The 24,922-nt window shown below is 36.9% G+C and overlaps 1 protein-coding gene across 4 annotated transcripts in view; it reads left to right on the forward strand.

The window, feature by feature from the left end:
* Cnot6l (CCR4-NOT transcription complex subunit 6 like) overlaps positions 1-24,922 on the forward strand; it is a 138,192-nt gene that overhangs the window by 74,626 nt on the left and 38,644 nt on the right. For 3 of the 4 annotated variants that reach the window (XM_045142809.1, XM_045142808.1, XM_045142810.1), the window contains exons 5-8: positions 9,162-9,251; positions 18,273-18,338; positions 19,903-19,971; positions 22,325-22,482. In XM_045142809.1, coding sequence (XP_044998744.1) covers positions 9,162-9,251; positions 18,273-18,338; positions 19,903-19,971; positions 22,325-22,482 — 383 coding nt within the window. The remainder of the gene's footprint in view (positions 1-9,161; positions 9,252-18,272; positions 18,339-19,902; positions 19,972-22,324; positions 22,483-24,922) is intronic. The other variant, XM_045142811.1, reaches the window with a different exon arrangement.

Consider the following 24,922-nt stretch of genomic DNA (forward strand, 5'->3'; position numbering starts at 1 on the left):
TTTGCTAGTTTAATTATAATATAGTGAGGAGTTGTTCTTTCCAGGTTTTGTCTGTTTGGTGTTCTAAAGGATTCCTGTATGTGCATTGGCATCTCTTTCCCAGTTTTGGGCAAGTTTTCTTCTATGATTTTGTTCAAAATGCCTACTATGCCTTTGGAGTGAAATTTTTCTCCTTCTACTATACCCTGAATTCTTTTATTTTTATTTTTTTTTTTGTTAGGAATTATCTTTTTTTTTTTTAATTTTTATTAACATTTTCCATGATTATAAAATATATCCCATGGTAATTCCCTCCCTCCCCACCCCCACACTTTCCCGTTTAAAATTCCATTCTCAATCATATTACCTCCCCATTACAATCATTGTAATTACATATATACAATATCAACCTATTAAGTATCCTCCTCCCTTCCTTTCTCCACCCTTTATGTCTCCTTTTCAACTTACTGGCCTCTGCTACTAAGTATTTTCATTCTCACACAGAAGCCCAGTCATCTGTAGCTAGGATCCCCATATGAGGGAGAACATGTGGCGCTTGGCTTTCTGGGCCTGGGTTACCTGACTTAGTATAATACTTTCCAGGTCCATCCATTTTTCTGCAAATTTCATAACTTCATTTTTCTTTACCGCTGAGTAGAACTCCATTGTATAAATGTACCACATCTTCATTATCCACTCATCTGTTGAGGGACATCTAGGCTGGTTCCATTTCCCAGCTATTATAAATTGAGCAGCAATAAACATGGTTGAGCATGTACTTCTAAGGAAATGAGATGAGTCCTTTGGATATATGCCTAGGAGCGCTATAGCTGGGTCATATGGTAGATCAATCTCTAGCTGCTTTAGGAACCTCCACACCGTTTTCCACAATGGCTGGACCAGATTGCATTCCCACCAGCAGTGCAGAAGGGTTCCTTTTTTTCCACATCCCCGCCAACATTTATGATCATTTGTTTTCATGATGGTGGCCAATCTGACAGGAGTGAGATGGAATCTCAATGTAGTTTTAATCTGCATTTCCCTGATGACTAGTGACGTAGAACATTTTTTTAGGTGCTTATATGCCATTCATATTTCTTCCTTTGAGAACTCTCTATTTAGCTCCTTAGCCCATTTTTTGATTGGCTTGTTTGATTCCTTATTAGTTAACTTTTTGAGTTCTTTGTATATCCTAGATATTAATCCTCTATCAGATATATAGCTGGCGAAGATTTTTTCCCATTCTGTAGGTTGCCTCTTTGCTTTTTTCACTGTGTCCTTTGCGGTGCAAAATCTTTGTAATTTCATTAGGTCCCAGTGGTTAATCTGTGGTTTTATTGCCTGAGCAATTGGGGTTGTATTCAGAAAGTCTTTGCCAAGACCAATATGTTGAAGGGTTTCCCCTACTTTTTCCTCTAGCAGTTTCAAAGTTTCCGGTCTGATGTTAAGGTCTTTAATCCATTTGGACTTAATTCTTGTGCATGGCGAGAGAGAAGAATCTATTTTCATCCTTCTGCAGATATTTATCCAGTTTTCAAAACACCATTTGCTGAAGAGGCTGTCTCTTCTCCAATGAGTATTTTTGGCATTTTTATCGAATATCAGGTGGCTATAACTACTTGGGCTTACATCTGGGTCCTCTATTCTGTTCCACTGATCTACATGTCTGTTTTTGTGCCAGTACCATGCTGTTTTTGTTACTATGGGTCTGTAGTATAGGTTAAAATCAGGTATGGTGATACCACCAGCCTCTTTTTTGTTGCTCAGTATTATTTTAGATATTCGAGGTTTTTTATGATTCCAAATGAATTTTTGGATTGTTTTTTCTATTTCCATGAAGAAAGCCTTTGGAATTTTGATAGGGATTGCATTAAATGTGTAGATTGCTTTAGGTAAGATTGCCATTTTCACGATATTGATTCTTCCAAGCCAGGAACAAGGGATGTTTCTCCACTTTCTAGTGTCTTCTGCAATTTCTCGCTTGAGTGTTTTAAAGTTCTCATTGTATAGATTCTTTACTTCCTTAGTTAGGTTTATTCCAAGGTATTTTATTTTTTTTGATGCAATTGTGAATGGGAGTGATTCTCTGATTTCATCCTCTATGTGTTTGTTGTTAGCATATACGAAGGCTACTGATTTCTGTGCATTTATTTTGTATCCTGCTACATTGCTGTAGGTTTTGATCAGCTCTAACAGCTTGCTAGTAGAGTCTTTAGGGTCCTTTATGTATAGAATCATGTCATCTGCAAATAATGATAACTTGATTTCTTCCTTTCCAATTTGTATCCCTTTTATGTGTGTCTCTTGCCTTATTGCTATGGCTAAGACTTCCAAAACTATATTAAATAGAAGTGGAGACAGTGGACACCCTTGTCTTGTTCCTGATTTTAGTGGAAAAGCTTCCAGTTTTTCCCCATTTAGTAATATGTTGGCTGTAGGTTTGTCATAAGTAGCCTTTATTATATTGAGATATGTTCCTTCTATTCCCAGTCTCTGTAGGACTTTTATCATGAAGGGATGTTGGATTTTGTCAAATGCTTTCTCTGCATCTAATGAGATGATCATGTGATTTTTGTCCTTCAACCCATTTATGTAATGTATTACATTTATAGATTTGCGTATGTTGAACCATCCCTGCATCTCTGGGATAAAGCCTACTTGGTCAGGGTGAATGATCTTTTTGATATACTCTTGTATTCTGTTTGCCAATATTTTGTTGAGAATTTTTGCATCTATGTTCATGAGGGAGATTGGTCTGTAATTTTCTTTTTTTGTTCTATCTTTGCCTGGTTTTGGTATCAGGGTGATGCTGGCCTCATAGAAGGAGTTTGGTAGGAATCCTTCTTTTTCTATTTCCTGGGAAAGCTTAAGAAGCAATGGTGTTAGCTCTTCCTTAAAAGTCTGGTAAAATTCAGCAGTGAATCCATCCGGGCCTGGGCTTTTTTTAGTTGGGAGATTATTGATAACTGCTCGGATCTCCATGTTTGTTATAGGTCTATTTAAGTGATTAATCTCATTTTGATTTAATTTAGGTAGGTCATATAGATCAAGGAAATCATCCATTTCTTTCAGATTTTCATACTTTGTGGAGTATATGCTTTTATAGTATGTCCCTATAATTTTTTGAATTTCTCTGGAATCTGTTGTGATGTTACCTTGTTCATCTCTGATTTTATTAATTTGTGTCTCTTCTCTCTTTCTTTTGGTCAGATTTGCTAAGGGTTTATCAATCTTGTTTATCCTTTCAAAGAACCAACTCTTTGTTTCATTAATTCTTTGGATTGTTCTTTTTGTTTCTATTTCATTAATTTCTGTCCTAATCTTTATTATTTCTTCCCGTCTACTACTTTTTGGTTTGCCTTGTTCTTCTTTTTCCAAGGCTTTAAGGCGAAGCATTAGGTCGTTTACTTGCGACCTTTCTAATTTCTTAATATAGGCACTTAAGGCTATAAATTTACCTCTTAGAACTGCCTTCATTGTGTCCCAGAGATTTTGGTAGGTTGTGTTCTCATTATCATTTGACTCTATAAATTTTTTGATTTCCTTTTTGATTTCTTCATTGACCCACTCATCATTTAGTATTGTTTAGTTTCCATGATTTTGTGTATGCTCTATAGCCTTTCTTGCTACTGATTTGTAGTTTAATTCCATTGTGGTCAGATAGAATGCAAGGAATTATTTCAATTTTCCTGAATTTGTTAAGATTTGCTTTGTGTCCTAATATATGGTCTATTTTAGAGAATGTTCCATGTGCTGCTGAAAAGAATGTATATCCTGCAGCCTTTGGATGAAATGTCCTGTATATATCTGTTAGGTCCATTCCTTCTATGACCTCATTTAGTCCAGATGCCTCTCTGTTTATTCTTTCCCTGGATGACCTGTCAATTGATGAGAGTGGGGTGTTAAAGTCACCCACCACCACTGTGTTTGGTGTTATCTGTGACCTTAGTTCTAATAGTGTTTGTTTGACTAATTTGGGAGCCCCCATGTTAGGTGCATATATGTTTAGGATTGTAATGTCCTCCTGTTGTAGTGTGCCCTTAATCAATATAAAGTGGCCTTCCTTATCTTTTTTGACTAACTTCGGACTAAAGTCCACCCTGTCTGATATTAGGATAGCAACCCCTGCTTGTTTTTTAGGCCCATTTGCTTGAAACACCGTCTTCCAACCTTTCACCCTAAGATAATGTCTATCCTTTGTAGAAAGGTGAGTTTCTTGGAGACAACAAATTGTAGGATCCTGCTTTTTAACCCAGTCTGCAAATCTATGTCTTTTCGTTGGGGCATTGAGACCGTTGATATTAAGAGATATTATTGAAAGGTGTGTATTTATGTTTGCCATTTGTGTGTGTGTGTGTGTGTGTTACTTGTTCTACCTGTGCTCTCTTCTGTTAACTGGTATTTGAGTATGGCTGGTTTTTTCTAAGTTCCTTATATGTGTGCTTTTCCTTTTGTTCAGCATGGAGGATTCTATCAAGTATTTTCTGTAGAGCTGGTTTTGTCTTCAGATACTCCTTTAACCTGCTTTTGTCATGGAATGTCTTTATTTCTCCATCTATTTGAATGGATAACTTTGCAGGATAAAGTAACCTTGGTTGACAGTTGTTATCTTTCAGAACTTGGAATATATCACTCCAAGCCCTTCTGGCTTTAAAAGTTTGTGTTGAATAATCTGCTGTAATCCTGATGGGCTTGCTTTTGTACTTGATTTTTCTCTCTAACTGCTTTCAATATTTTTTCTTTGGTTTGTGTGTTTGGAAGTTTGAGTATAATGTGGCGAGGAGAGTTTCTTTCTGGGTTTTATCTGGCTGGCGTTCTAAAGGCTTCCTGTATCTGTATTGGCACCTCTTTCCCCATTTGGGGAAAATTTTCCTCTATGATTTTGTTGAAGATGCCTACTATGCCTCTGGAGTGGAGTTCTTCTCCTTCTACTATGCCCTGAATTCTTATATTGGATCTTTTCATAGTGTCCCGAATATCTTGAAATTCCCACTCATACTTTTCTTTAAGTTTGTCTTTCTCTTTGTTAGACTGCATTAGGTCTGCCACCTGATCTTCTAGCTTAGATATTCTGTCCTCTCCCTCATCCATCCTACTGGTGAGATTTTCTACAGAGTTTTTTATTTCATTAACTGTGTTCTTCATTGCTAGTAATTCTGACTGGTTTTTCTTTATTATTTCTATTTCTCTATTTATGTCTTGTATTGCCTTCTTTATTTCATTAAATTGGTGTCCTGCCTCTTCTTTGATTCCTTTGATTTCCTCTTTGATTTCCTCTTTGATTTCTTCTTTGATTGTTTTCATGTGTTCTTTGACCTCTTTGAACATATTTATAATTATTCTTTTGAACTCTTTCTCAGGCATTTCCTCTAACTCTTTCTCACTGGAGGACATTTCTGATGCATTAATACTTTAAGGTGGATTTATATCGTCTTGCTTTTTAGTGTTTCTTGTGTTATAATGTATATATTTTTGCATCATGGATTAAGTTAATGCTTGGATTTTCTAGCTAGCTGTGTATTCTTAGCTGTATTGATTTGATTTGATGTAATATATTTTCAGGATAGGACCTTAAGGTATTAGGTGTGGCTCTTAAGACTCTCAGAGTATCTACAAAGATGTTCTTAGGGGTTGAGTTTCCCTGCTATAGGAGTATTCAAGCAGGCTGAGTGGAATAAAATACTGGTAGATTCTAAAATTTAACTAAACACTGTACACATTCAATCAAAAACAGCCCCGAGTATGTATGCAAGAGTAGTTATTATAATGACCAGATCCTCTATCAACAAAGAGGTTTAGATTTCTGGTCTGTTGAGGGATCCAAGTCAGCTAGTGACCAAGTGAGACCCTTCCCTGGTGCAATCCCAGTTACCTTGGGTGATTTTGGTCTCAGTCAAGTTGCTGCCTGGGTCGTCGGGCTGCTGTTCTGATTTCTGGAGCTGGGCACTTGCTTTTCCTACGGGGCAAACTGAGCCGCTGGTGCCGCCTCTGCTGCTGTTGTAGCTGCCACCCCCGGAGCCACCACCGCTGCTGAAGCTGCCGTTGCCGTGTCCACCGCCGCTGCTCACCCCGAAGCCCCTGCTGCGGGATCTGCCGCCGCTGCCGCTCCTGGGTCCGCTGCTGCTGGGGCCGCTGGTACTGGTGCTGGAGCCGCTGAAGTTGCTGCCGAATTCTGCTCCTGCTTGGGTCCCGCCGTCAGCCCAAGTTGGCGTGGCCGGGTCCCGGGCCGCTGCTGTGTTCGCTGGAGCTGGGTTCAGGTGGCGGGGGAGGGGAGGGAGCTGCAGCTGCTCTGGTTGTATCGCTTCTCCACGTGTGCTTTTACCTCGCGGTCTGCTCCTCCCTCCGTTGCTCGCTGCCGTTCTCCCCTCACGTTTCCCGAGTTGCGGAGAGCGCAGTGTGAGGGGAAAATCCCGCACCTGGCTTGTCATGCGGCTCGAGCCGAGAGTCCGGCGGTTTTCTGCCGCTCCGCGGCTGCGGCGGGTGGCCGAGCCGTCCCGGAGTCGCTGTTCCCGCCTGTGCAGGCTCTGGATACTCTATAACTCTTCCACTTCTCCGCTGCCGCCTCAATTTCCTATACACCTCACTTTTTAGTAAAAGTGTGTATTTTGCTGAGTTTTTTTTGGTCTTTTTCCCCCCTAGGCTGCTTTGGCGTGGTACCTACGCCGCCATCTTAACCGGAAGTCTGAATTCTTTTATTTGATCTTATCATAGTGTTGCGAATATATTGAAATTCTCCTTCACGCTTTCCTTTTAGTTTGTCTTTGTCTTTGTTGGAGTATATTAGATTTGCCACCTGGTCTTCTAATGTAGATATTCTGTCCTCTCCTTCATCCATTCTACTGGCGAGATTTTCTACAGAGTTTTTTATTTCATTGACTCTTTTCTTCATTGCTAGTAATTCTGACTGGTTTTTCGTTATTATTTCTATTTCCTTACTTATGTCTTGTATTGACCTCTTTATTTCTTTAAATTGGTGTCCTGGGGGTCATCTTTGATTCCTATCATTTCCTCTGTCATTCATTTGATTTCCTCTTTTTCTTCTTTGAGCATATTTGTAGTCATTCATGTGAAATATTATTTCTCAGGCATTTTCTCTATACCATTCTCACTGGAGGTAATTTCTGATGCACTAATACTTTTTGGTGGATTTATATATTGTCTTAATTTTTGGTGTTTTTTGTGGTATAATGTGTATAGTTTTGCATCTTGGATTAGTTTAATGCTTGGCTTTTCTAATTAGCTGTAGTTTTATTATGTCTGTCAATCCATCAATCTGATAGCATATCTCTTCAGGGTAGGAGATTAAGGTGCTAGGTGTGGCCAAGACTGTCAGAGTATGTACAAAAGTGACCCTAGATGTTGGATTTGCCAGGTATGAGAGTATTCATGTAGTTTGAGTAGAAGAAAATACAGGCAGATTCTAAAATTAACTAAACAATGCACACATTCAGTGAAAAGCAGCACAGAGTGTTTATACGAGAGTAGATATGACAATCAGATTCTCTAACAAATCACCATCTCTTAGGATGTGTATTGCCCCACACCCTTAATCCTGTCAACTAAGAAGCTAAGATTTCTGGTCCTTTGAGGGTTCCATGTCAGCTTGTGAGCAAGTGAGACCCTTCCTTAATGAACAACAGAAGAGGAAACAAAGCCACTATAAATCAGGAAGCAACAAATGACAAGTGCAAAATATAGCTCATTTAAGAATGACAAATCAACCATCCATCAGATGTAACATATAATTTATCCTGATATGGAAGGTGCAATTACCACTTCTGATTCAAACCTTTATTCCATGCTTATTTGGTGGGTACTGACCTGGTGTAATCCCATGTACCTTTTGCGATGATTTTGGTCTCAGTTTTGTTGTGTTCCTGCTTGGGTCCCTCTTCGCTGCACTCTGGGTTCAAGTAGGCTGGGTTACTGGATAGCTGTTTTGGTCTCTGGTGCTGTGTGCTCTGAGCTCTCTTCCTCAGGTCTCTGGTGCTTGCTTTAAATGTGTAGCTCAGGCTGGCCTCAAACTACTGATCCTCCTGCCCCTGCCTTCTTCAGCAATTTCTTACCTGTGTGTGCTACCACAACTGGCTCTAAATTTCTTAAGGGAGTCTGTTAAAAATAGCTTGTGGGCTGGAGAGATAGCTTAGCAGTTAAGTGCTTGCCTGTGAAGCCTAAGGACCCTGGTTCAAGGCTCGACTCTCCAGGACCCATGTTAGCCAGATGCACAAGGGGGCGCACACGTCTGGAGTTCGTTTGCAGTGGCTGGAGGCCCTGGCGCGCCCATTCTCTCCCTCTCTCTCTCTTCCTCTCTCTCTCTCTGTTGCTCTCAAATAAATAAAGAAAAATAAACAAAATAAATTAAAAAAAATAGCTTGTGTTTTGGGCTGGAGAGATGGCTTAGAGGTTGAGCGCTTGCCTGTGAAGCCTAAGGACCCCGATTCGAGGCTCGGTTCCCCAGGTCCCACGTTAACCAGATGCACAAGGGGCGCACGCGTCTGGAGTTCGTTTGCAGAGGCTGGAAGCCCTGGTGCGCCCATTCTCTCTCTCTCCCTCTGTCTTTCTCTCTGTGTCTGTTGCTCTCAAATAAATAAATAAATAAAAAATTAAAAAAAATAGCTTGTGTTTTGATCCTTGATAAATCTGTTTTCTTAATATTCTGATATTTTAACTCACTGTCATAATAAAATTCATATCCCCGTACATTTCATTAGTTGAACTTACTGATGATAGATTTTCTTCTTATCTGTAATTATTCTCTTTTCTCCATATGATATTTAACAAATTCTTTAAGAAGACCTACACTCTTAACTCATTCTTATACAGCACTGTTTCTATCAATTAACCATCTCAATTCAAAGGTAAATGTAGAACATACAGAGTTATAGGAAAAGTGACCATAATTAACATATATGTATTTATGTACATACATAATTATGTGTATTTGCTAAGCCCAGATTTTAGGTTCATGTTTATAAAGAGTGAAATATCTCTTTAGAAGTTATTATTTATAAATTCTGTTCTTTAAGAATATCTTAAATTATTTCTTTACATTCATATAATTTCTTTAGATATTTATAACAGATTAAAATGGTAGCATTCAATTTAGAAAATTAATCTTTTGTTCCATAGTGTACATTCTTTCTTGTCCTGAAATTATAAGTCTTTTTTGTTTTCTGCTTTAGGCAATCCTTTATCACAGGATATTGTCAACTTATACCAGGACCCAGATGGAACCCGAAAGCTACTGAACTTCATGCTTGACAATCTTGCAGGTAAATAATAATGAAAGGCAGTAAACTCTACATATATTATTAGTAGCTAATATATTACAGGTTGGTTACATAACTGCTTATAGTTTTGGAGTTTGTGCCTTAAAAATCGCATGGTAGTTCTGGTGGTTTGAATGTAAAATGACTCCCATAGCCTCATGTGTTTGTGATTAAGCCTCATGTTCTGTTTCTGTAGATTACCTTGAGTAATACAGTAGCCAAATATTCTTTTTCTATACTGACTGTTTTCTGTTTAATAAGTAATATGTTAAGAGTATCAGTTATATTATGTTTTTTATCTGAGGTAGTTAGAATTTGTGCATTTTATAGATAATTTTGAGATTTAGAGACTATTTACAAATAGCTTATACCATGCTTTTTAAAATTTTTTAGTTGATAACTTTCATACATAATGTATTTTTTAAATCATTTTATTTTTTTAGAGAGAGGGAGAGAATTGACATTTCAGTGCCTTCAGCTGCTGCAGACAAGCTCCTGACACATGTGCCACCTAGTTTACATGGGTCCTGGGGAATCAAACCTGGCTCCTTTGGGTTTGCAGGCACTGCCTCAAATGCTAAGCCATCTCTCCAGCCCATATATAATGTATTTTGATCATAGTCCCCTCCCATTACTTTTTCCCCCTCCCCTGTCCTTTTTCCTCTGAACCTGGTTTTCCAAGTAGCCCTTCTTCTGTTGTTGGGTTTTTTTTTTTTAATTAAAAAAAATTTTTATTTTGGCTCTCCTCCATTGCTCTTGACAACACGTTGATTGGCCTAATACTATTGCAACTCCTGCTTCCCTGGGGTTATAAATGCAACCACCACATTGTGTGCTTGGGAGACAACATTACAGAGCTCTCCTATCTACCGTTTGGCTTTTATATTTCTCGTGCCTCCTCTTCGGCAGTGGTCATTGAGCTCTGGAGGGTGTGGTAGAGGTGTCTTATTTAGTGTTGAACACTCAACTAGAATTTCTTTTCAGTACGTTGAGAATTTTGAGGCTCCCCAGTAGTCATTGCCATCTGAAAAGCAGAGCTTCTCTAGCCAGAAATGAGAAGAGCACTATTATATGGGCATAAATATAAGCATTTAGAGGGACATTTGCTGGGCATAATATATCCATTTAGCTAAACAGTAATAGCTTCTTTACTAGGACTTTTGACCTTCCTAGCCAGAGGCTTTTTTTTTTTTAATTTTTAAAAAATTTTTTTATTTATTTATTGAGAGCGACAGACACAGAGAGAAAGACAGATAGAGGGAGAGAGAGAGAATGGCGCGCCAGGGCTTCCAGCCTCTGCAAACGAACTCCAGACGCGTGCGCCCCCTTGTGCATCTGGCTAACGTGGGACCTGGGGAACCGAGCCTCGAACCGGGGTCCTTAGGCTTCACAGGCAAGCGCTTAACCGCTAAGCCACCTCTCCAGCCCCAGAGGCTTTTGACTTGCTTTTCAATACCAGACATGAATTGCATCTTATGGAGTAGGTCCCAAATCTAATCAGAGAATAGGTGGTTACCCCATAATAGACAAGCTACTATTACACTTGTGGGCACATCTTGTTTGACCAGTTGTGTAGCTTGCAGTGTTCCCTGCTGGTTAAGACTTGGTGCCTTCACCCCCTCCCCCAGCAGCCTTCATAGCACTTATCAGCACGTCACAACCAGGCAGCAGAGAGCAGGTTATAACTCAAGTCCAGTATAATTTCTCAGTGTCTTGCACTTGAAGTATGTGGTATTTTTAGCAGTAGGGTCTTGTCATCTAGTTCTGTTGGTCAACTAAGAGCCTTGGCAGTAGCCTGTATTGTTTTGGAGGCTTTAGGGACTGCTCTGACCAATACTAACTCACTGAGAATTATACCATTCCTAGCACTGGGGTTTTTCTGTAACAACATGTGACTTCTATTCACTGCTGTAGATTACTTTTGCTTAACTCTCATTTTAGAAATCCTTTTTTTTGTTTAGTTATCGAACAAGTAGGTTACACTTGACTGAACGCCTTTAGTTTTGATTAATTCTCCTACTCCCTCTTTTCTGTCTTCTTCCTCTGACCCCTCACTTAGAGTTTTCCACCCCCCCATGTTCTGTCCCTTTACTTATATATCTCCTATCCTCTCCTTTAAAACCTTCCCCTGTCCTCCCTCCCTCTCTCCCTTCCTCTCTCCCTTCCTCAGGTCTTCTTTCTAGCTTCCTGGCCTCTATTTCTGACTCCAAGTCCAACTCATGTACAGATCTAAAATTTGAAGCTAGGATCCACGTATGACAGAGAACATGCAGCTTTTGTCTTTCTGAGCCTAGGTTACCTCACTATGTTTTCCCATGGTTATTTATCTATTTTCCTGCAAATTTAACAATTTCATTTTTCTTTATACCTGAATAAAACTCCATTGTATAAATGTGCTGCATCTTCATCAGCAGTTCATCAGTTGCTGGGCATTTAGGATAATTCCATTTAGCTGTCTCAAAAATCTCCACCCTGGTTTATATAGTGGCTATACCAGTTTACATTCCCTCCAACAGTGGATAAGAGTTTCTTTTTTCCCCGCTTGTTGCCAACATTTATTGTCATTTGTTTTTCTCTATATTCATGAGTAAGAGATTTGGTTGTGGTTTTCTTTTTCTTTCCCAATTTTGGTGCCTTTATCTGGTTTTGTTATCAGGTTACTACTACTGGCTTCATAAATGGAGTTTGGTAGTTTGTCTTCCCTTTTCATTTTACAGAATAATTTGAGATATGCATTGGTTCTTTTTTTTTCTTCCTTGTTTTTTTTGGGTTTTTGAAGTAGAGTCTTGCTCTAGTCCTGGCTGACCTGGAATTCACTATGTAGTCTCAGGGTGGCCTCCAACCCACAGCCATCTTCCTACCTCTGCCTCCTGAGTGCTGGGATTAAAGGTGTCCACCACCCTGATCTGCTCTTTTTTAATTTTTTCTTTTTAATTATTTGAGAGAGAGAGAGAGAGAGAGAGAGAGGAGAGAGAGAATGGGTGTGCCAGGGCCTCCAGCCACTGCAAACGAACTCCAGATGTGTGCACCCCCTTGTGCATCTGGCTAACGTGGGTCCTGGGGAATTGAGCCTCGAACTGGGGGTCCTTAGGCTTCACAGGCAAGTGCTTAACCGCTAAGCCATCTCTCCAGCTTGCTCTGCTCTTTTGCTGGTTTGGTAAATTCGTTAGTGAACTTACCGAGATTTGATTTCTTAGGTGTCCCAAATGTCTTGAAATTCATGCTCATGCCTTTTCATTGATTTTTCATTCTGTCTGTTGGATGTTCCAAATCTTTCATCTTAGCTTTTTTTTTTTTAATTTTTATTAACATTTTGCATGTCATCTTAGCTTTAATTTATACATTCCCTCCTATGCCCCAAATAAAGTTTGCAATGAAGGAAAACCAGTCTTTGTCATCTCATTTGTATCAACGTACTTTAAATACCTCTCCTGTAGCTAGTTAATTCTGCCATTGATATATATGCCCTCCTTATGCTTAATTTATCTTTTATTTTCTTTTCCTTTTTCAAGGTATTCACTAGGTAGTCTCGGGGTAGCCTCCAATTAATTTATCTCTTTTGGTTTGTTTGTTTGTTTTTGTTTTTTTGAGGTAGGGTCTTAGGCTGACCTGGAATTCAGTATGTAGTCTTAGGGTGGCCTTGAACTCATGGCGATACTCCTACCTCTGCCACCTGAGTGCTGTGATTAAAAGTGTGCACCACCATCCATGCATGACTTAATTTACCTTATAACATGAAAAAATTACTGATTGTTTTTGTTATGGTTATTGCTGCTGTGTGTCCCCTTAAGAATTTTCTCTACTACGTGATCTCTTGTTCATTTTACTTGCAACTCTTGAAGCTATAGCATTCCTGGAATTGATGTTTGCATAAGGTAGAAGTAAAGATCCCTGTCTTTTCCATATACATATTGTGTCCTTCCATTACATTAAAAAATATATTTAATTTATTTACTTATTTGAGAGAGAGAGGAAGAGGCAGAGAGAAAGAGAGAATGGCCACACCGGGGCCTCTAGCCACTGCAAATGAACTCCAGGCACATGCGTCCCCTTGTGCAGCTGGCTTACATGGGTCCTGGGGAGTCGAACCGGGGTCCTTAGGCTTCACAGGCAAATACATTATCTGTTAAGCCCCCCGTCCCCCTTTTATTTTGAAATAAGGTCTCACTCTAGCCCAGGCTGACCTGGAATTCACTATGTAGTCTCAGTCTGGCCTCAAAGTCATGGCGATCCTCTTACCTCTGCCTCCCAAGTGCTGGGATTAAAGGTGTGTGCCACCACGCCTGGTATTACTGTTTTTTCAGTCTAAAAAAGTTTTATTTATTTGAGAGAGCAGGAGGGAGGAGGCAGATAGAGAGGGAGGGACAGAAGGTGGGGGTGACGGAGCATGGGCACACCAGGACCTTCAGCAACTGCAAACAGACTCCAGGAACATGTGCCACCTGGAACATTTGGCTTACATGGGTCCTGGGGAATTGAGCTTGGGTTCTTTGGCTTTGCAGGCAATGGTCTAAACTGCTAAGCCATCCCTCCAGCCCCATTACTTTTTTTTTTTTTAATTGTTTGAGAGAGAGAGAGAGAGGTAGGTAGTGAGAGAATGGGTGTGCAAGGACTTCCAGTCATTGCAAACGAACTCCAGACACATGCACTTCCTTGTGGATCTGGCTTATGTGAGTCCTGGGGTATTGAATCTGAATCCATTGGCTTTTCAGGCAAGTGCCTTAATGGCTCTGCCATCTTTGCAGCCCTATTACTTTTTTCTTAATGTCAAGTCAGAAATCAAGTGTCAATGCATATGGAATTTTGGATTCTATGATTTTCTTAGTCTTTATGGTAATGAAACATTATAATTATGGTACCAATATAAAAAGTCTTCAAGTACAATATAATTCCCCTTTTGATCTATTTGTATTTTGCTTGTGTGGTTTTTCATATTTTTATCAAAATTTTTAGAATATAGGTTATTATTTGGAGTTATATTGAATGAATCCACAAATTTGAAAAGAAGTGACATGTTTATAACATTAGATTTTTTTATTTCCATTTACTGTATCTTTTAGAGTTTCTGTCTATTGAATTTTAGGTTTCTGTGAGAAGGTCTTCCACATTTTATATTAATTGTAATTTTGACCCTTTGGCATTCTTGTAGTCTATAAAAAATAAATATTGTTAAATATTGTTGCTGATTTATTAGGGAATGGATTGTATTTATATAATTATTGATATTGTCACATCACTCATCACTGGGTAAAAATGCCTTGATAGGATACATTATTTTTCTAAGTGGTTTTTAAAATGTTTCAATATTTAGTTATTTATGTGAGAGAGGAGAGACTTTGAGAGTGAGTATGAGCATGGTAGGACCCTTGGTCCTGTAAATGGACTCTAGATTCATGCACTACTTTATTTTTCTGGCTTTATGTGGATACTGGGGAATGAAGCCCAGGCCAGCATACTTTGTAAACAAGCACGCTTTACTTCTGTTTTTAATCCTAATATACTTTCTTTTTGTTTTTTGATTTTTCGAGGTAGGGTCTCCCTCTAGTTCAGGCTGACCTGGAATTCACTGTCTAGTCTCAGGCTGGCCTCGAACACATGGTTGTCCTTCTACCTCTGCCTCCCGAGTGCTGGGATTAAAGATGTGTGCCACCATACCCGGCTTCTGTATGCCAATAGTTAAAATTTCACTATTCTTTCTAGTTTTTAAGTATTTTGTTTCTTTATCTTTGTTTATACTTGCAAGGACCTTTGATAAAATGCTAATTGGAAGTGGTAGCCATCCTTTTCAAATTTTATAGCTTACTAAATTTTAATTATTAAGTATGCTATTCATCATAATTTTTATGTAGACAGTATTATTCTATGAAGAATTCTTTTATTAGTAATTTACTAGAAGTGGATAAGTTTTGAATGTTTTCAAGTACTTATTCTTTTTTAAAAAATGGCACCTGTGTGTGTGTGTGTGTGTGTGTGTGTGTGTGTATACATACATACATACATAGAGAGAGTGAGTGGGGGGGGAGGGGAGGAGAATGAATATGAATATGGGTGCGCTAGGGGCTCTAGCCACTGCAGACCAACTCCAGATGCATGTGCTACCTTGTATATCTGTCTTACATGGGTACTGGGGGATTGAACCTGAGTCCTTAGGCTTTGCAGGCAAGTGCCTTAATGGCTAAGCCATCTCTCCAGCTCCTCAAATGTTTATTCTTGATTGAAATATTTCATCCTGTGTCCATTAAAATTGTAGTTATTTTGATTGCTTTTTGTATGTTCTACCACATTTGTAAATAAATTCAAGTAGATTGTAACATTATAATTTTTTCACATCTCTAGGTTTACTTTGCTAATGCTTTTCTTACATTTTGCATTTGTTTAATGAGTCAAGATTAGTCAGTAAGTTTTTCTTCACTGTTGTTAAGTAGATGTTGAGGTTATAGTAGCTTCTTAAAATTTGTTGGTAACTCTATTTGAAAGAGGTTAGGTTGCTGTTTTTTTTTTTTTTTTCTTTCTTTTTTCAACTCTTGGAAGATTACTTCTGGGCCTGAAGTTGTTTGCAAGACATTTTAAATTGCTGAGTTAATTTTTATTTTGTGATTGTATGTCTGTGTATTGTGTGTGTGTGTGTGTGTGTTTATGCATGTCACAGCACACATGTGGAGGTCAGGGCACAGCTTTTGGTTGTAGAGCCTCACCTTGCACCTCATTTTATGCAGGGTCTGTCATTCTTGTTCTTGTTGTTTACTGCTGTGTTTATCAGCCTACCTGGTCCTTGAGCTTCCAGGACATTCTCCTATCTTCACCTCCCTATCAGTGTGCTGAGAGTGCTAAAGACCATCATGGCTTCCAGCTCTTTACAGGGGCCTGGGGATTGAACTTGAATACTCAGGCTTGAGCAGCAAGTACTTTATTGAGAAAGTATCTCCCCAGCCTGCTAGCTTAATTTTTAAAATAATTGTAATACAATTCTGAATTTGATTTATCAGTTTCTCAACATTGAATTTTCTGGAAATTTGAGTATTTTATCTAAATCAAGCATGTCTAACTTATGGCCTGCAGAGGTTGCATGTGTACCAGGATTGCTATGAATATACATTAACACATTTATATATGACATTATGTTACAATGTCAAAAGGATGGACATCCCAGATATAATATTCAAATTTATTGGTATTAATATTGTTTAGAATATCTGTTATGGTGCACTCATGTTCATAGGATATATAGTGATGGCTTTTTTATTTATAGTAATTTATTTGTGTTGCCTCTACTTAGTTCATAGAAAGTCTTGCCCCCTACATTTTCTTTGAAAAACAAAGGACCAGCTTAGTGGCTTTAGTGATTCTCTTTATTATATATTTGTTTTCAGTATCACGAATTTCTTAGTTTTATTACTTATGTTTTTTCAGATTTCATTTAATGTTCTTTTTCTAACTTTACACAAAATCTAAATCACTATTTTTCTCTAGTGTATTGATTTGTGTCTTTCTCTAAGGCTTTTAAATGCTCCCCCACAAGTATTAATTTGCATTTTTATTATCATTAAACTCAGCATAGCCCTCTAATAACTTTCTTTTATTCTTTGGATCATTTAGAAGTTTATCTCTTAATTTTTAGAGACAATCTGGTTTCCTAAGTCAAAAATAAGTAGCTTAATTCTGTTGTGGTCAGAGAATATGCTCAGATTTTAAAAAGTGTAAAGATGCTATTACCCAACACATACTTAATTTTTGTAAACATGTTATTACCCAGTACATACTTAATTTTTATAGAGTGGAATTTTTATAGTGTGGAAGAGAATATGTGCTTTCTGTAGATCTTTAGTATAGAAATATATCTACACCATATTATATTTCTTAATTGTTTGAATGTGTTTTTTATATATCTAATGGTTACTTTGGTCTTATTCATTATTGGGAGAGCTATGTTAAAAATTCCCTATTTGAATTGAAGATTTCCCTTTCCTTATTTCAGCTGCTTAATTACATATGCCAAGGGTACATTTTTGTGTTTCATAATACTTTTTTGCTTAAACCTTTTGTAATTTTGTTCTTTAAAATTTGCTTCCATATCAATGTAATTATATGAAAAAATAGATACATGAATTCTCCTTTGCTTTAAATCTTCATTTGTCTTTGTTTTTTTAAAAATGTAACTTTTTTGTACTTCTTTATCTTAGTGTTCTTTCCTCTACTTATTTTGGATTATTTTCTTTGTTTTCTAGTTAGAAGTAGAAATGCCATAAGATTTGAAAAGTACCAAAATGTTGACTTTATTTTGATAAGCATTTTTCAAAAATAATTATATATTTTAGAGAAGCAGAGAAAGAGAGGGGAGAGTGAGAATGGGTGAACCAGGGCCTCTAGCTACTGTTGCAATTGAACTCCAGACACATGTGCCACCTTGTGTATCTAGGTTTATGTGGGTGCTGGAGAATTGAATTTGCATCCTTAGGATTTGCAGACAAGCGCCTTAACCACTGTGCCATCACTCCAGGCCTGCAAGTGTCTTTTTTGAATTTTTCCCAGATGAGCTTAGATAGGTTTTTACGAGTAAGGATCCCAATGTCTCGAATGTTCTTTGTTTATTGTTTATTTGGAGAGTTGCTGTGATTGTAGCCTGGCACTCCTTATAGACATGATTATTTTCTGGGATTGAATATGTTCAACCAGTTGTAGGAATTTTTTTTTTTCTTTCTTATTTCATTGTAATAGTTATAGAGCAAAAGTCCTGGCTATAGTCCAAGCAGCCCCAACAGGTTAGGCTTGGCTGCTTGTCCCAGCACACCAATTAAAAGATACCAGTAAGAATAAAAAAAATAGAAGATTAAGCTTACAGTGTACCCATTGGGAAGAGGGACAGGAAGAAATCAATGACCCCAGTTCTGTGTTGGAGTTTCGACATGTGCTTCAGGATTTAACAGAGGAAGGATTGGGGCAGAGGGAGGCAAGAGTATGAATAATTAAGTAGTCATAGTCAAGGTGTGGTCTGGTTGATCATTGTCTCAATTCTGGTTCTGTAAGGTGGTCTGAAGAAGTCCTTATTGCTTGAGGGGACAAGCTGGTTCTCAGGAGATGATCCTGCTCCAGGTACAGCCTCGCCATCATAGATTATTGCCCTCTTCTTGGGGGGTGGTTTGTCTTCCAAGGCACTGCTGTTCCTGGAATCCAAGGTGACTGCAGGTTTAGGACAATGACCTTTAGCTGTATTTTGGGGATCTGGAACAGGACATTGCAAAAAGTTGACAGTAAGATGCCTTAATCTTACCATTATTTCTTTAGCCTTGAAGAAGAATGAAATAGGTTAGGTTTGTGTTTTTTAGGTCGATATCCCTAGAGTGATTCACATGTCTATATGCAGAGATAAGCAGGCCAAAAGTAAGGGGGAGTAAATATATTTAAAAAAAAACAAAGCAGAAATGTCTGGCTTTATTCTGCTTTTTGTTACCTTGTTGGCTCAAGTGAGGTTTTTTTTTTTTTTTTTTTTTAAAGCAAATGCAGTTTCTAAGTACCTATCTTATTATAACATTCATTTCTTTCCTAGCAAGTTATACTCTTCAAAAGTATGGTTGCTTAAAGTAAGACATATTTTGTGTAGACTTTTAGATCACTCAAATGGTTATTAAAGTGAGTCTTTAAGCTCTGGGTTACTCTGGTCAAAATATCAAGAGCTGGATGAAGATGGAGTATCTTTATTTTAAAAGAACACATTTGTTAGCCACTAATACCACAGGAAAATCTATAAACTGGAGCCATGCTTTGCTGTAACTTCCAAGACTTTTAAAAGGAAGAAGGAAATGAAGTAGTTAAATCTTAACAGTGAATTCTTTCATCTGTTAATTTGGTAGTATTTATTACATGATGTTGATAACCATATCTGAACAATTAATGTTTAACAACTGCCCTACTTTTTTTTTCTGCAGAATGTAGTTCTGGTCTTATCTCTTCTATATCATTGACATAATACAAGCAGAAAGAGCAGGGAATGAAAGGTTCATTAGAAACTTCAATATTTTTAATTGTACATTCATATTTAAAGCTAATGGGATTTTTTTTTTAACAATCTATCAGTATGTTGAAATTTGACATAATATTGATTTTCCAGAAGGGAAGACTGAATCAGCACAATCTTTGTAATTAAAACACAAGATTTTGTTTAAGTCTTAAATTTAAGGTATTTTTATTAATGCCATACAAGTGGAAATGCCATTACTGAATTTCCTAATGTCCTTTTCCTTTTCTGATAATAATTTTATGTTCTCTGCATAGATGTTCTTAAATTTCCCATGTTTTTTAAATCTTTAAATTCCAGGATTGGATTTTTAAGTCATTTTGTGGTCCATTATAGCTAAAAGTAAAATGAGCTGATTTGCTATCATAAGCTTAACTGATACTGAATTTGCAAACATGAATTATTTTATGCTGATTTTTAAAACTTAATTAATTTATCTGAGAGAGATAGAGGCAGATAGAAAGAGAGAATGGGCACACCAGGGCCTCCATTCACTGCAAATGAACTCCAGACACATGAGCCACCTGTGCATCTGGCTTATGTGTGTCCTGGGGATAAGTACCTGGGTCCTTTGGCTTTGTAGACAAGTGCCTTAACCACTAAGCTATCTCTCCAGCCCTGATAATTGTTTTTTAATTTCAGTTCATCCAGAGCAGCTTCCTCCGAGGCCATGGATTACATTAAAAGAACGAGACCAAATTCTGCCATCAGGTAGTTTTTCTCATCCTTGCCCTTTGTCAGAAATACATAAATATCATTTGAGCTTTGTGATTAATAGGCCTTCACTTTATTCTTTTATCAGTAGTAGATGGATTCACAAATACTGATGGATAGATGAGCAAAATCCTCATAAAATAGGCCAATGTACATGTATCTTGGATCTTTCACATTGACCCACCAGATTTCTATGCTATAAAATTATTTTTTTAATGCAGCTTTCTAGAGGTTTTAGGTAACTTAAAATAAGTGAGTAAAATGAATTTTCTTGTGAAACATTTTGAACTTAGGTACTTTATATTTCTTGAGGTAGGCTTGTAATGGTGATGCTAAGTTAACTTACTAGAAATGGAAATGGGATTGTAGAAAAGAATAGTGAGTAATCTGATCATAACCTAGCATGTCTAGATCAGTAGTAATATAGAAAGCACAAACTTTTATGTCTTTGGGAACCAGTAACACTTTGACATTTATAGGTATGTTTACTATATATGAGACTTTAGGATTGAAATAAGTTCTGAATTAAATTAAGATTAAAGTAAGTTGTGAATTATTGTTTAAGTGCCCTTTTATTACATTAGTAATAATTTTCATATTTAATTTCCTTATAAAATTAAGGAAAGGCTTTACTGTTTGCATCTAGCTTAGACTACTTACTTAATACTGCTACTTTAATAACATGTAAAAGTTATATCACAGTTAGAAATTATTGTGTACATTTTGAATGATATAAATTCCTGTACTTATGAGGTTTTATCTTTTCTTTTTAAATATTGCTTATTTATTTGAGAGAAAGAAAGAGAAAGAGGCAGATAGAGAGAAATAAAATGGGTATGCAAGGGCCTTTTACCACTGCAAAAGAGCTCAAGACGAATGTGCCACCGTTGTGCATATGGCTTACATGGGCACTGGGGAATTGAACCTGGGTCTTTAGGCTTTGCAGGCAATCACCTTTATATCTAAGCCATCTCTCCAACCCAGTCTTAACTTTTCTAAACATTGCTTTTTCAACATTTAGTAAGGGGATTGAGAAGAAAACACTTGTTTCGTTCTTGTGAAAGGTGATAGGCATAACTTCATGCAGTATTGTGGAACCACAGTATCAGCCTGTTATCGTAGCCACTGTATCAGTGCTATTACCAATAACCTTTCTGTTGAAAGAAAGTACATTGATGATCCAAGTAAAAAGAAAAGCGTAAGGTTTTCTACAAAGCCTCGAATTAGATGAATTTATTTTATAATTGACTTTCCCTAATGTGTCATTATTTTTTATAACCTAACAACATTTTTCTTGTAGAGGTCTTTCACTCTTTGATAAGATTTCATCATGTATGTGAAATAAGCCAGATGTAGAAAGTCAAGTGCTGCATATTTTCCCTTGTGTTTGACATTCAGATTGAAGATTACTGCCCCCCCCACGTGCAAACACACACATATTAAATGTAAAGTTTGTTTACAGTTCTTTGATACTCATGGACTTTTAAAATGAAACTTTTACTTCAGAAAAGAATATTTGGCAAAAAGAATTCGTATCACTAAATATTGTTACTCTATTGTCTTCTGGCTCAGGGTGGAAGGTATGGTAAGAGACCCTAAAATTATTAACTGAATATTTTGGTAATAAGAAGTAATGTAATTATAATCTTTAAATTCTAATGAAACCAAAGTTTACTTTTGTTTCAATTATTAAAATTTTTTTCTCACAGATTATATGCAAACAACATTCTGATTTAAGAATTTGAGTATATTAAATTTTCTACAAAATTTCAAATATAGTCTATTTCTAGACTATTAAACAAGCACTGGTATGATGGTTTCCAGTAACGTTGTTAGATAACAGTGTTACCTGAAATAAAGTTGGCTTGAATTTAAAAGGTGAACTTAAAAATAAAAGATCCTGCTGGGCGTGGTGTCACATGCCTTTAATCCCAGCACTCAGGAGGCAGAGGTAGGAGGATCGCCGAGAGTTCGAGGCCACCCTGAGACTACATAGTGAATTCCAGGTCAGCCTGAGCCAGAGTGAGACCCTACCTCGAAAAAAAAACCAAAAAGTAAAAACATAAAAAATAAATAAAAGATCCTACCTCTGGGAGAGATCCTGCATCCAAAGTAAAACTCAAAAGGAATATATATATATATACATAATCTTTTTTTTTAAAGGAATAGTTTAACAGAATATTACTGCCCCCATGGGGTTTTATAGTCTTGATGATTTGGAGTATATGTGTGTGCTTTTACAGTGATTATTTGGGGTATATGTGTATGTGCTTTTACATTGTGTACTCTTTACTTTAGAAAATGTTGCCTAATTTTATTCCCCCCCTTTTTTTCCCCTCTCACTTCTTAGCATCATTCACAGTTATGTGTTACAATGTGTTATGTGATAAATATGCTACCCGGCAGCTATATGGCTACTGCCCATCCTGGGCATTAAACTGGGAATACAGGAAAAAGGGAATAATGGAAGAAATTGTCAACTGGGACGCAGATATCATTAGTCTTCAGGTAACACCATAGAAATTAAATTGTCTTTAACTTAAAGGTGAACTAAAAGTAATTGATGATCCTACCTCTCAGAGAGAGCTCATGTTTCAAGTGAAACTCAGAAAGAATGATTTTTTTTCACTGAGGATGTAGCTCAGTTGGTAGCGTTCTTGCCTACCATGCCTGAGGCCTTGGGTTTGATCTGTGGCACCTCAGATACCACAATATGGTGGCATATAACTGTAGTCCTAGCACTAGGGATGTCAGGGTAATAGGATCAGGAGTTCAAAGCCATCTTCTACTGCATAGCAAGTTCAAGCAAGACCTTCTTGAACTATGTAAAACCCTGTTCAAAAAAATTGTTTTTGAAACAAAACAAAGCAGAACAATTTTCTCTCCTTTCCTTCAAAAAGAGGGCAATTGTAATAAGCATCTGAAAGATTTCTACAATGAAACTATTTTAATGAGTACAGCCATGCATTTATATTCATCTGCTGTTTCCTAAAGATTAAATAATCTTACCCATTATTCATGTTTATAATTCACCTCATAAATCATTGAAATTGCTGAAAAAGTAAACTACAGAAGGTTACCAGTCTTTTAGGAATATAAATTTAACTTACAATAAAGTTTGGAGAAGTGCAAATGTTTGCTTACATTGGTTCCTTAAACATTTAAAAATATTGCACTTAATCATACATTTTTACAACCTAATTAGTCTATAGACAACCTATAAAATTTAGATCCATCTTTTTCCTTTTTTTTTTTTTTTACTTAGTAAATATGTTTTTTGTTTTGGGAAATTTGTAATTTCTGTTGCACTTATCAAAACAATGAAAATATAAAAAATTCTCATTTCCTTTACTCCCTAAGGTTAGATTTCCTAGCGTATGAACCTCTGATGAACAGTCTCATGAAGCAGTACATGTTACATATCTTTGAATCAGACAGAGTCTTTTGTTTAATAGCAGTTTATTATAGTAAATCAACTGCAAAAGAAAAACATACTATTACAAAGTATTTATCTTCAATATTTAATTAATAATTAACTCAAAAACTTGTGAATAGTATTTGCAGTTTCATTCCTTCAAAACATATTAAGTACTTTTAACTGTTTAGAAATTTTTATTTTACAAATAATAATTGTATATACATACTAATTAAAGTTTGGTAAGTATACAGTGTAGAATGGTCAAATTGGGCTCATGAAATCTTATTTCTTTCTTCAGTGTATTTTATTTATTTGTTTATTTGAGAGAGAGAAAGAGGGAGAGAGGGAGGGAGAGATAGAGAATGGGCGTGCCAGGGCCTCCAGCCACTGCAAATGAACTCCAGATGTATGTGCCCCCTTGTGTCTCTAGCTTATATGGGTCCTGGAGAGTTGAACCAGGATCCTTTGGCTTTGTGGGCAAATGCCTTAAATGCTAAGCCATCTTTCCAGCCCTCAAATCTTATTTCTTAAAGGTGATTAAAAATTGTTTTAAAAAAGGTTTTGTGGTTTATTTCACATAATTTCAGCATATTCTGAGGAAAAAACCTGATTGCTTTAAAATATTTTCTTGGTAATAGAATAGCTTGGTAATTTGCCTGAGACATAACAAATAAAAATCTCCAGAAATTAAATTTTCTTATAAGCACAGAGATTGACACAAAGTTCTGAAGAAGAAACAAAATCATACCCTAAGTATAAGTAATATATAGTTTGAAAATTATATCATAATTTGAGAAATAGTTTTATAAAAGCACTGTATGGGAGGCTGAGAAAGTGGCTCAGTGGTTAAACATGCTTGCATGCAAAGCCTGTCAGTTCAGGTTCAATTTCCAACCCACCTATTGTAAGCTGGATGCCCAAAGTAGTACAAGTGTGTGGTGTTTGCAGCAGCAAGAGGCCCTGGGTACACAAACACATAAAAGTACTACTAGATTATATGGTGTTAATTCTAGAACAGTTGAAGGAAAACATGCTCCTGTACCCTAAAGGTAGTTGCTTTGGTAGAGCATGTGCCCCTTTGTGCATATGGCTTTATGTGGGTACTGGGGAATCAAATTCTGGTCATCAAGCTTTGCAAGCAAGTGCACTAACTGCTGAGCCATCTCTCCAGCCACAGAGTATTTTATTGTACACATTTTTGTTAATTTATTGACTTACTTACAAATACATTTTGCAAAAAAAATACAATTGAGATTATGCTATTGGCATATTTTTTATTGCATTTAATGCATTTTCATGTTACTAAAATTCTTAAAAACCAATTAATATGAATATATAATAATTGACTTAGCCTTTTCCCTACTGTTGGGACATTTAGTCAGTTACAGGTTTTTGCTGCTACAAAATTTGCTGAGATGAGTACTTTTATACATCAGTCATTGCCTATATTCATGTCTCTTTCATTTTGAAATATTTGTTAAAAATATTTTATTGCCAAGCATGGTGGCACACATCTTTAATCCTAAAGTC

This window comes from Jaculus jaculus, chromosome 2, assembly GCF_020740685.1.
Source record: "Jaculus jaculus isolate mJacJac1 chromosome 2, mJacJac1.mat.Y.cur, whole genome shotgun sequence".
NCBI classification, from domain to species: domain Eukaryota; kingdom Metazoa; phylum Chordata; class Mammalia; order Rodentia; family Dipodidae; genus Jaculus; species Jaculus jaculus.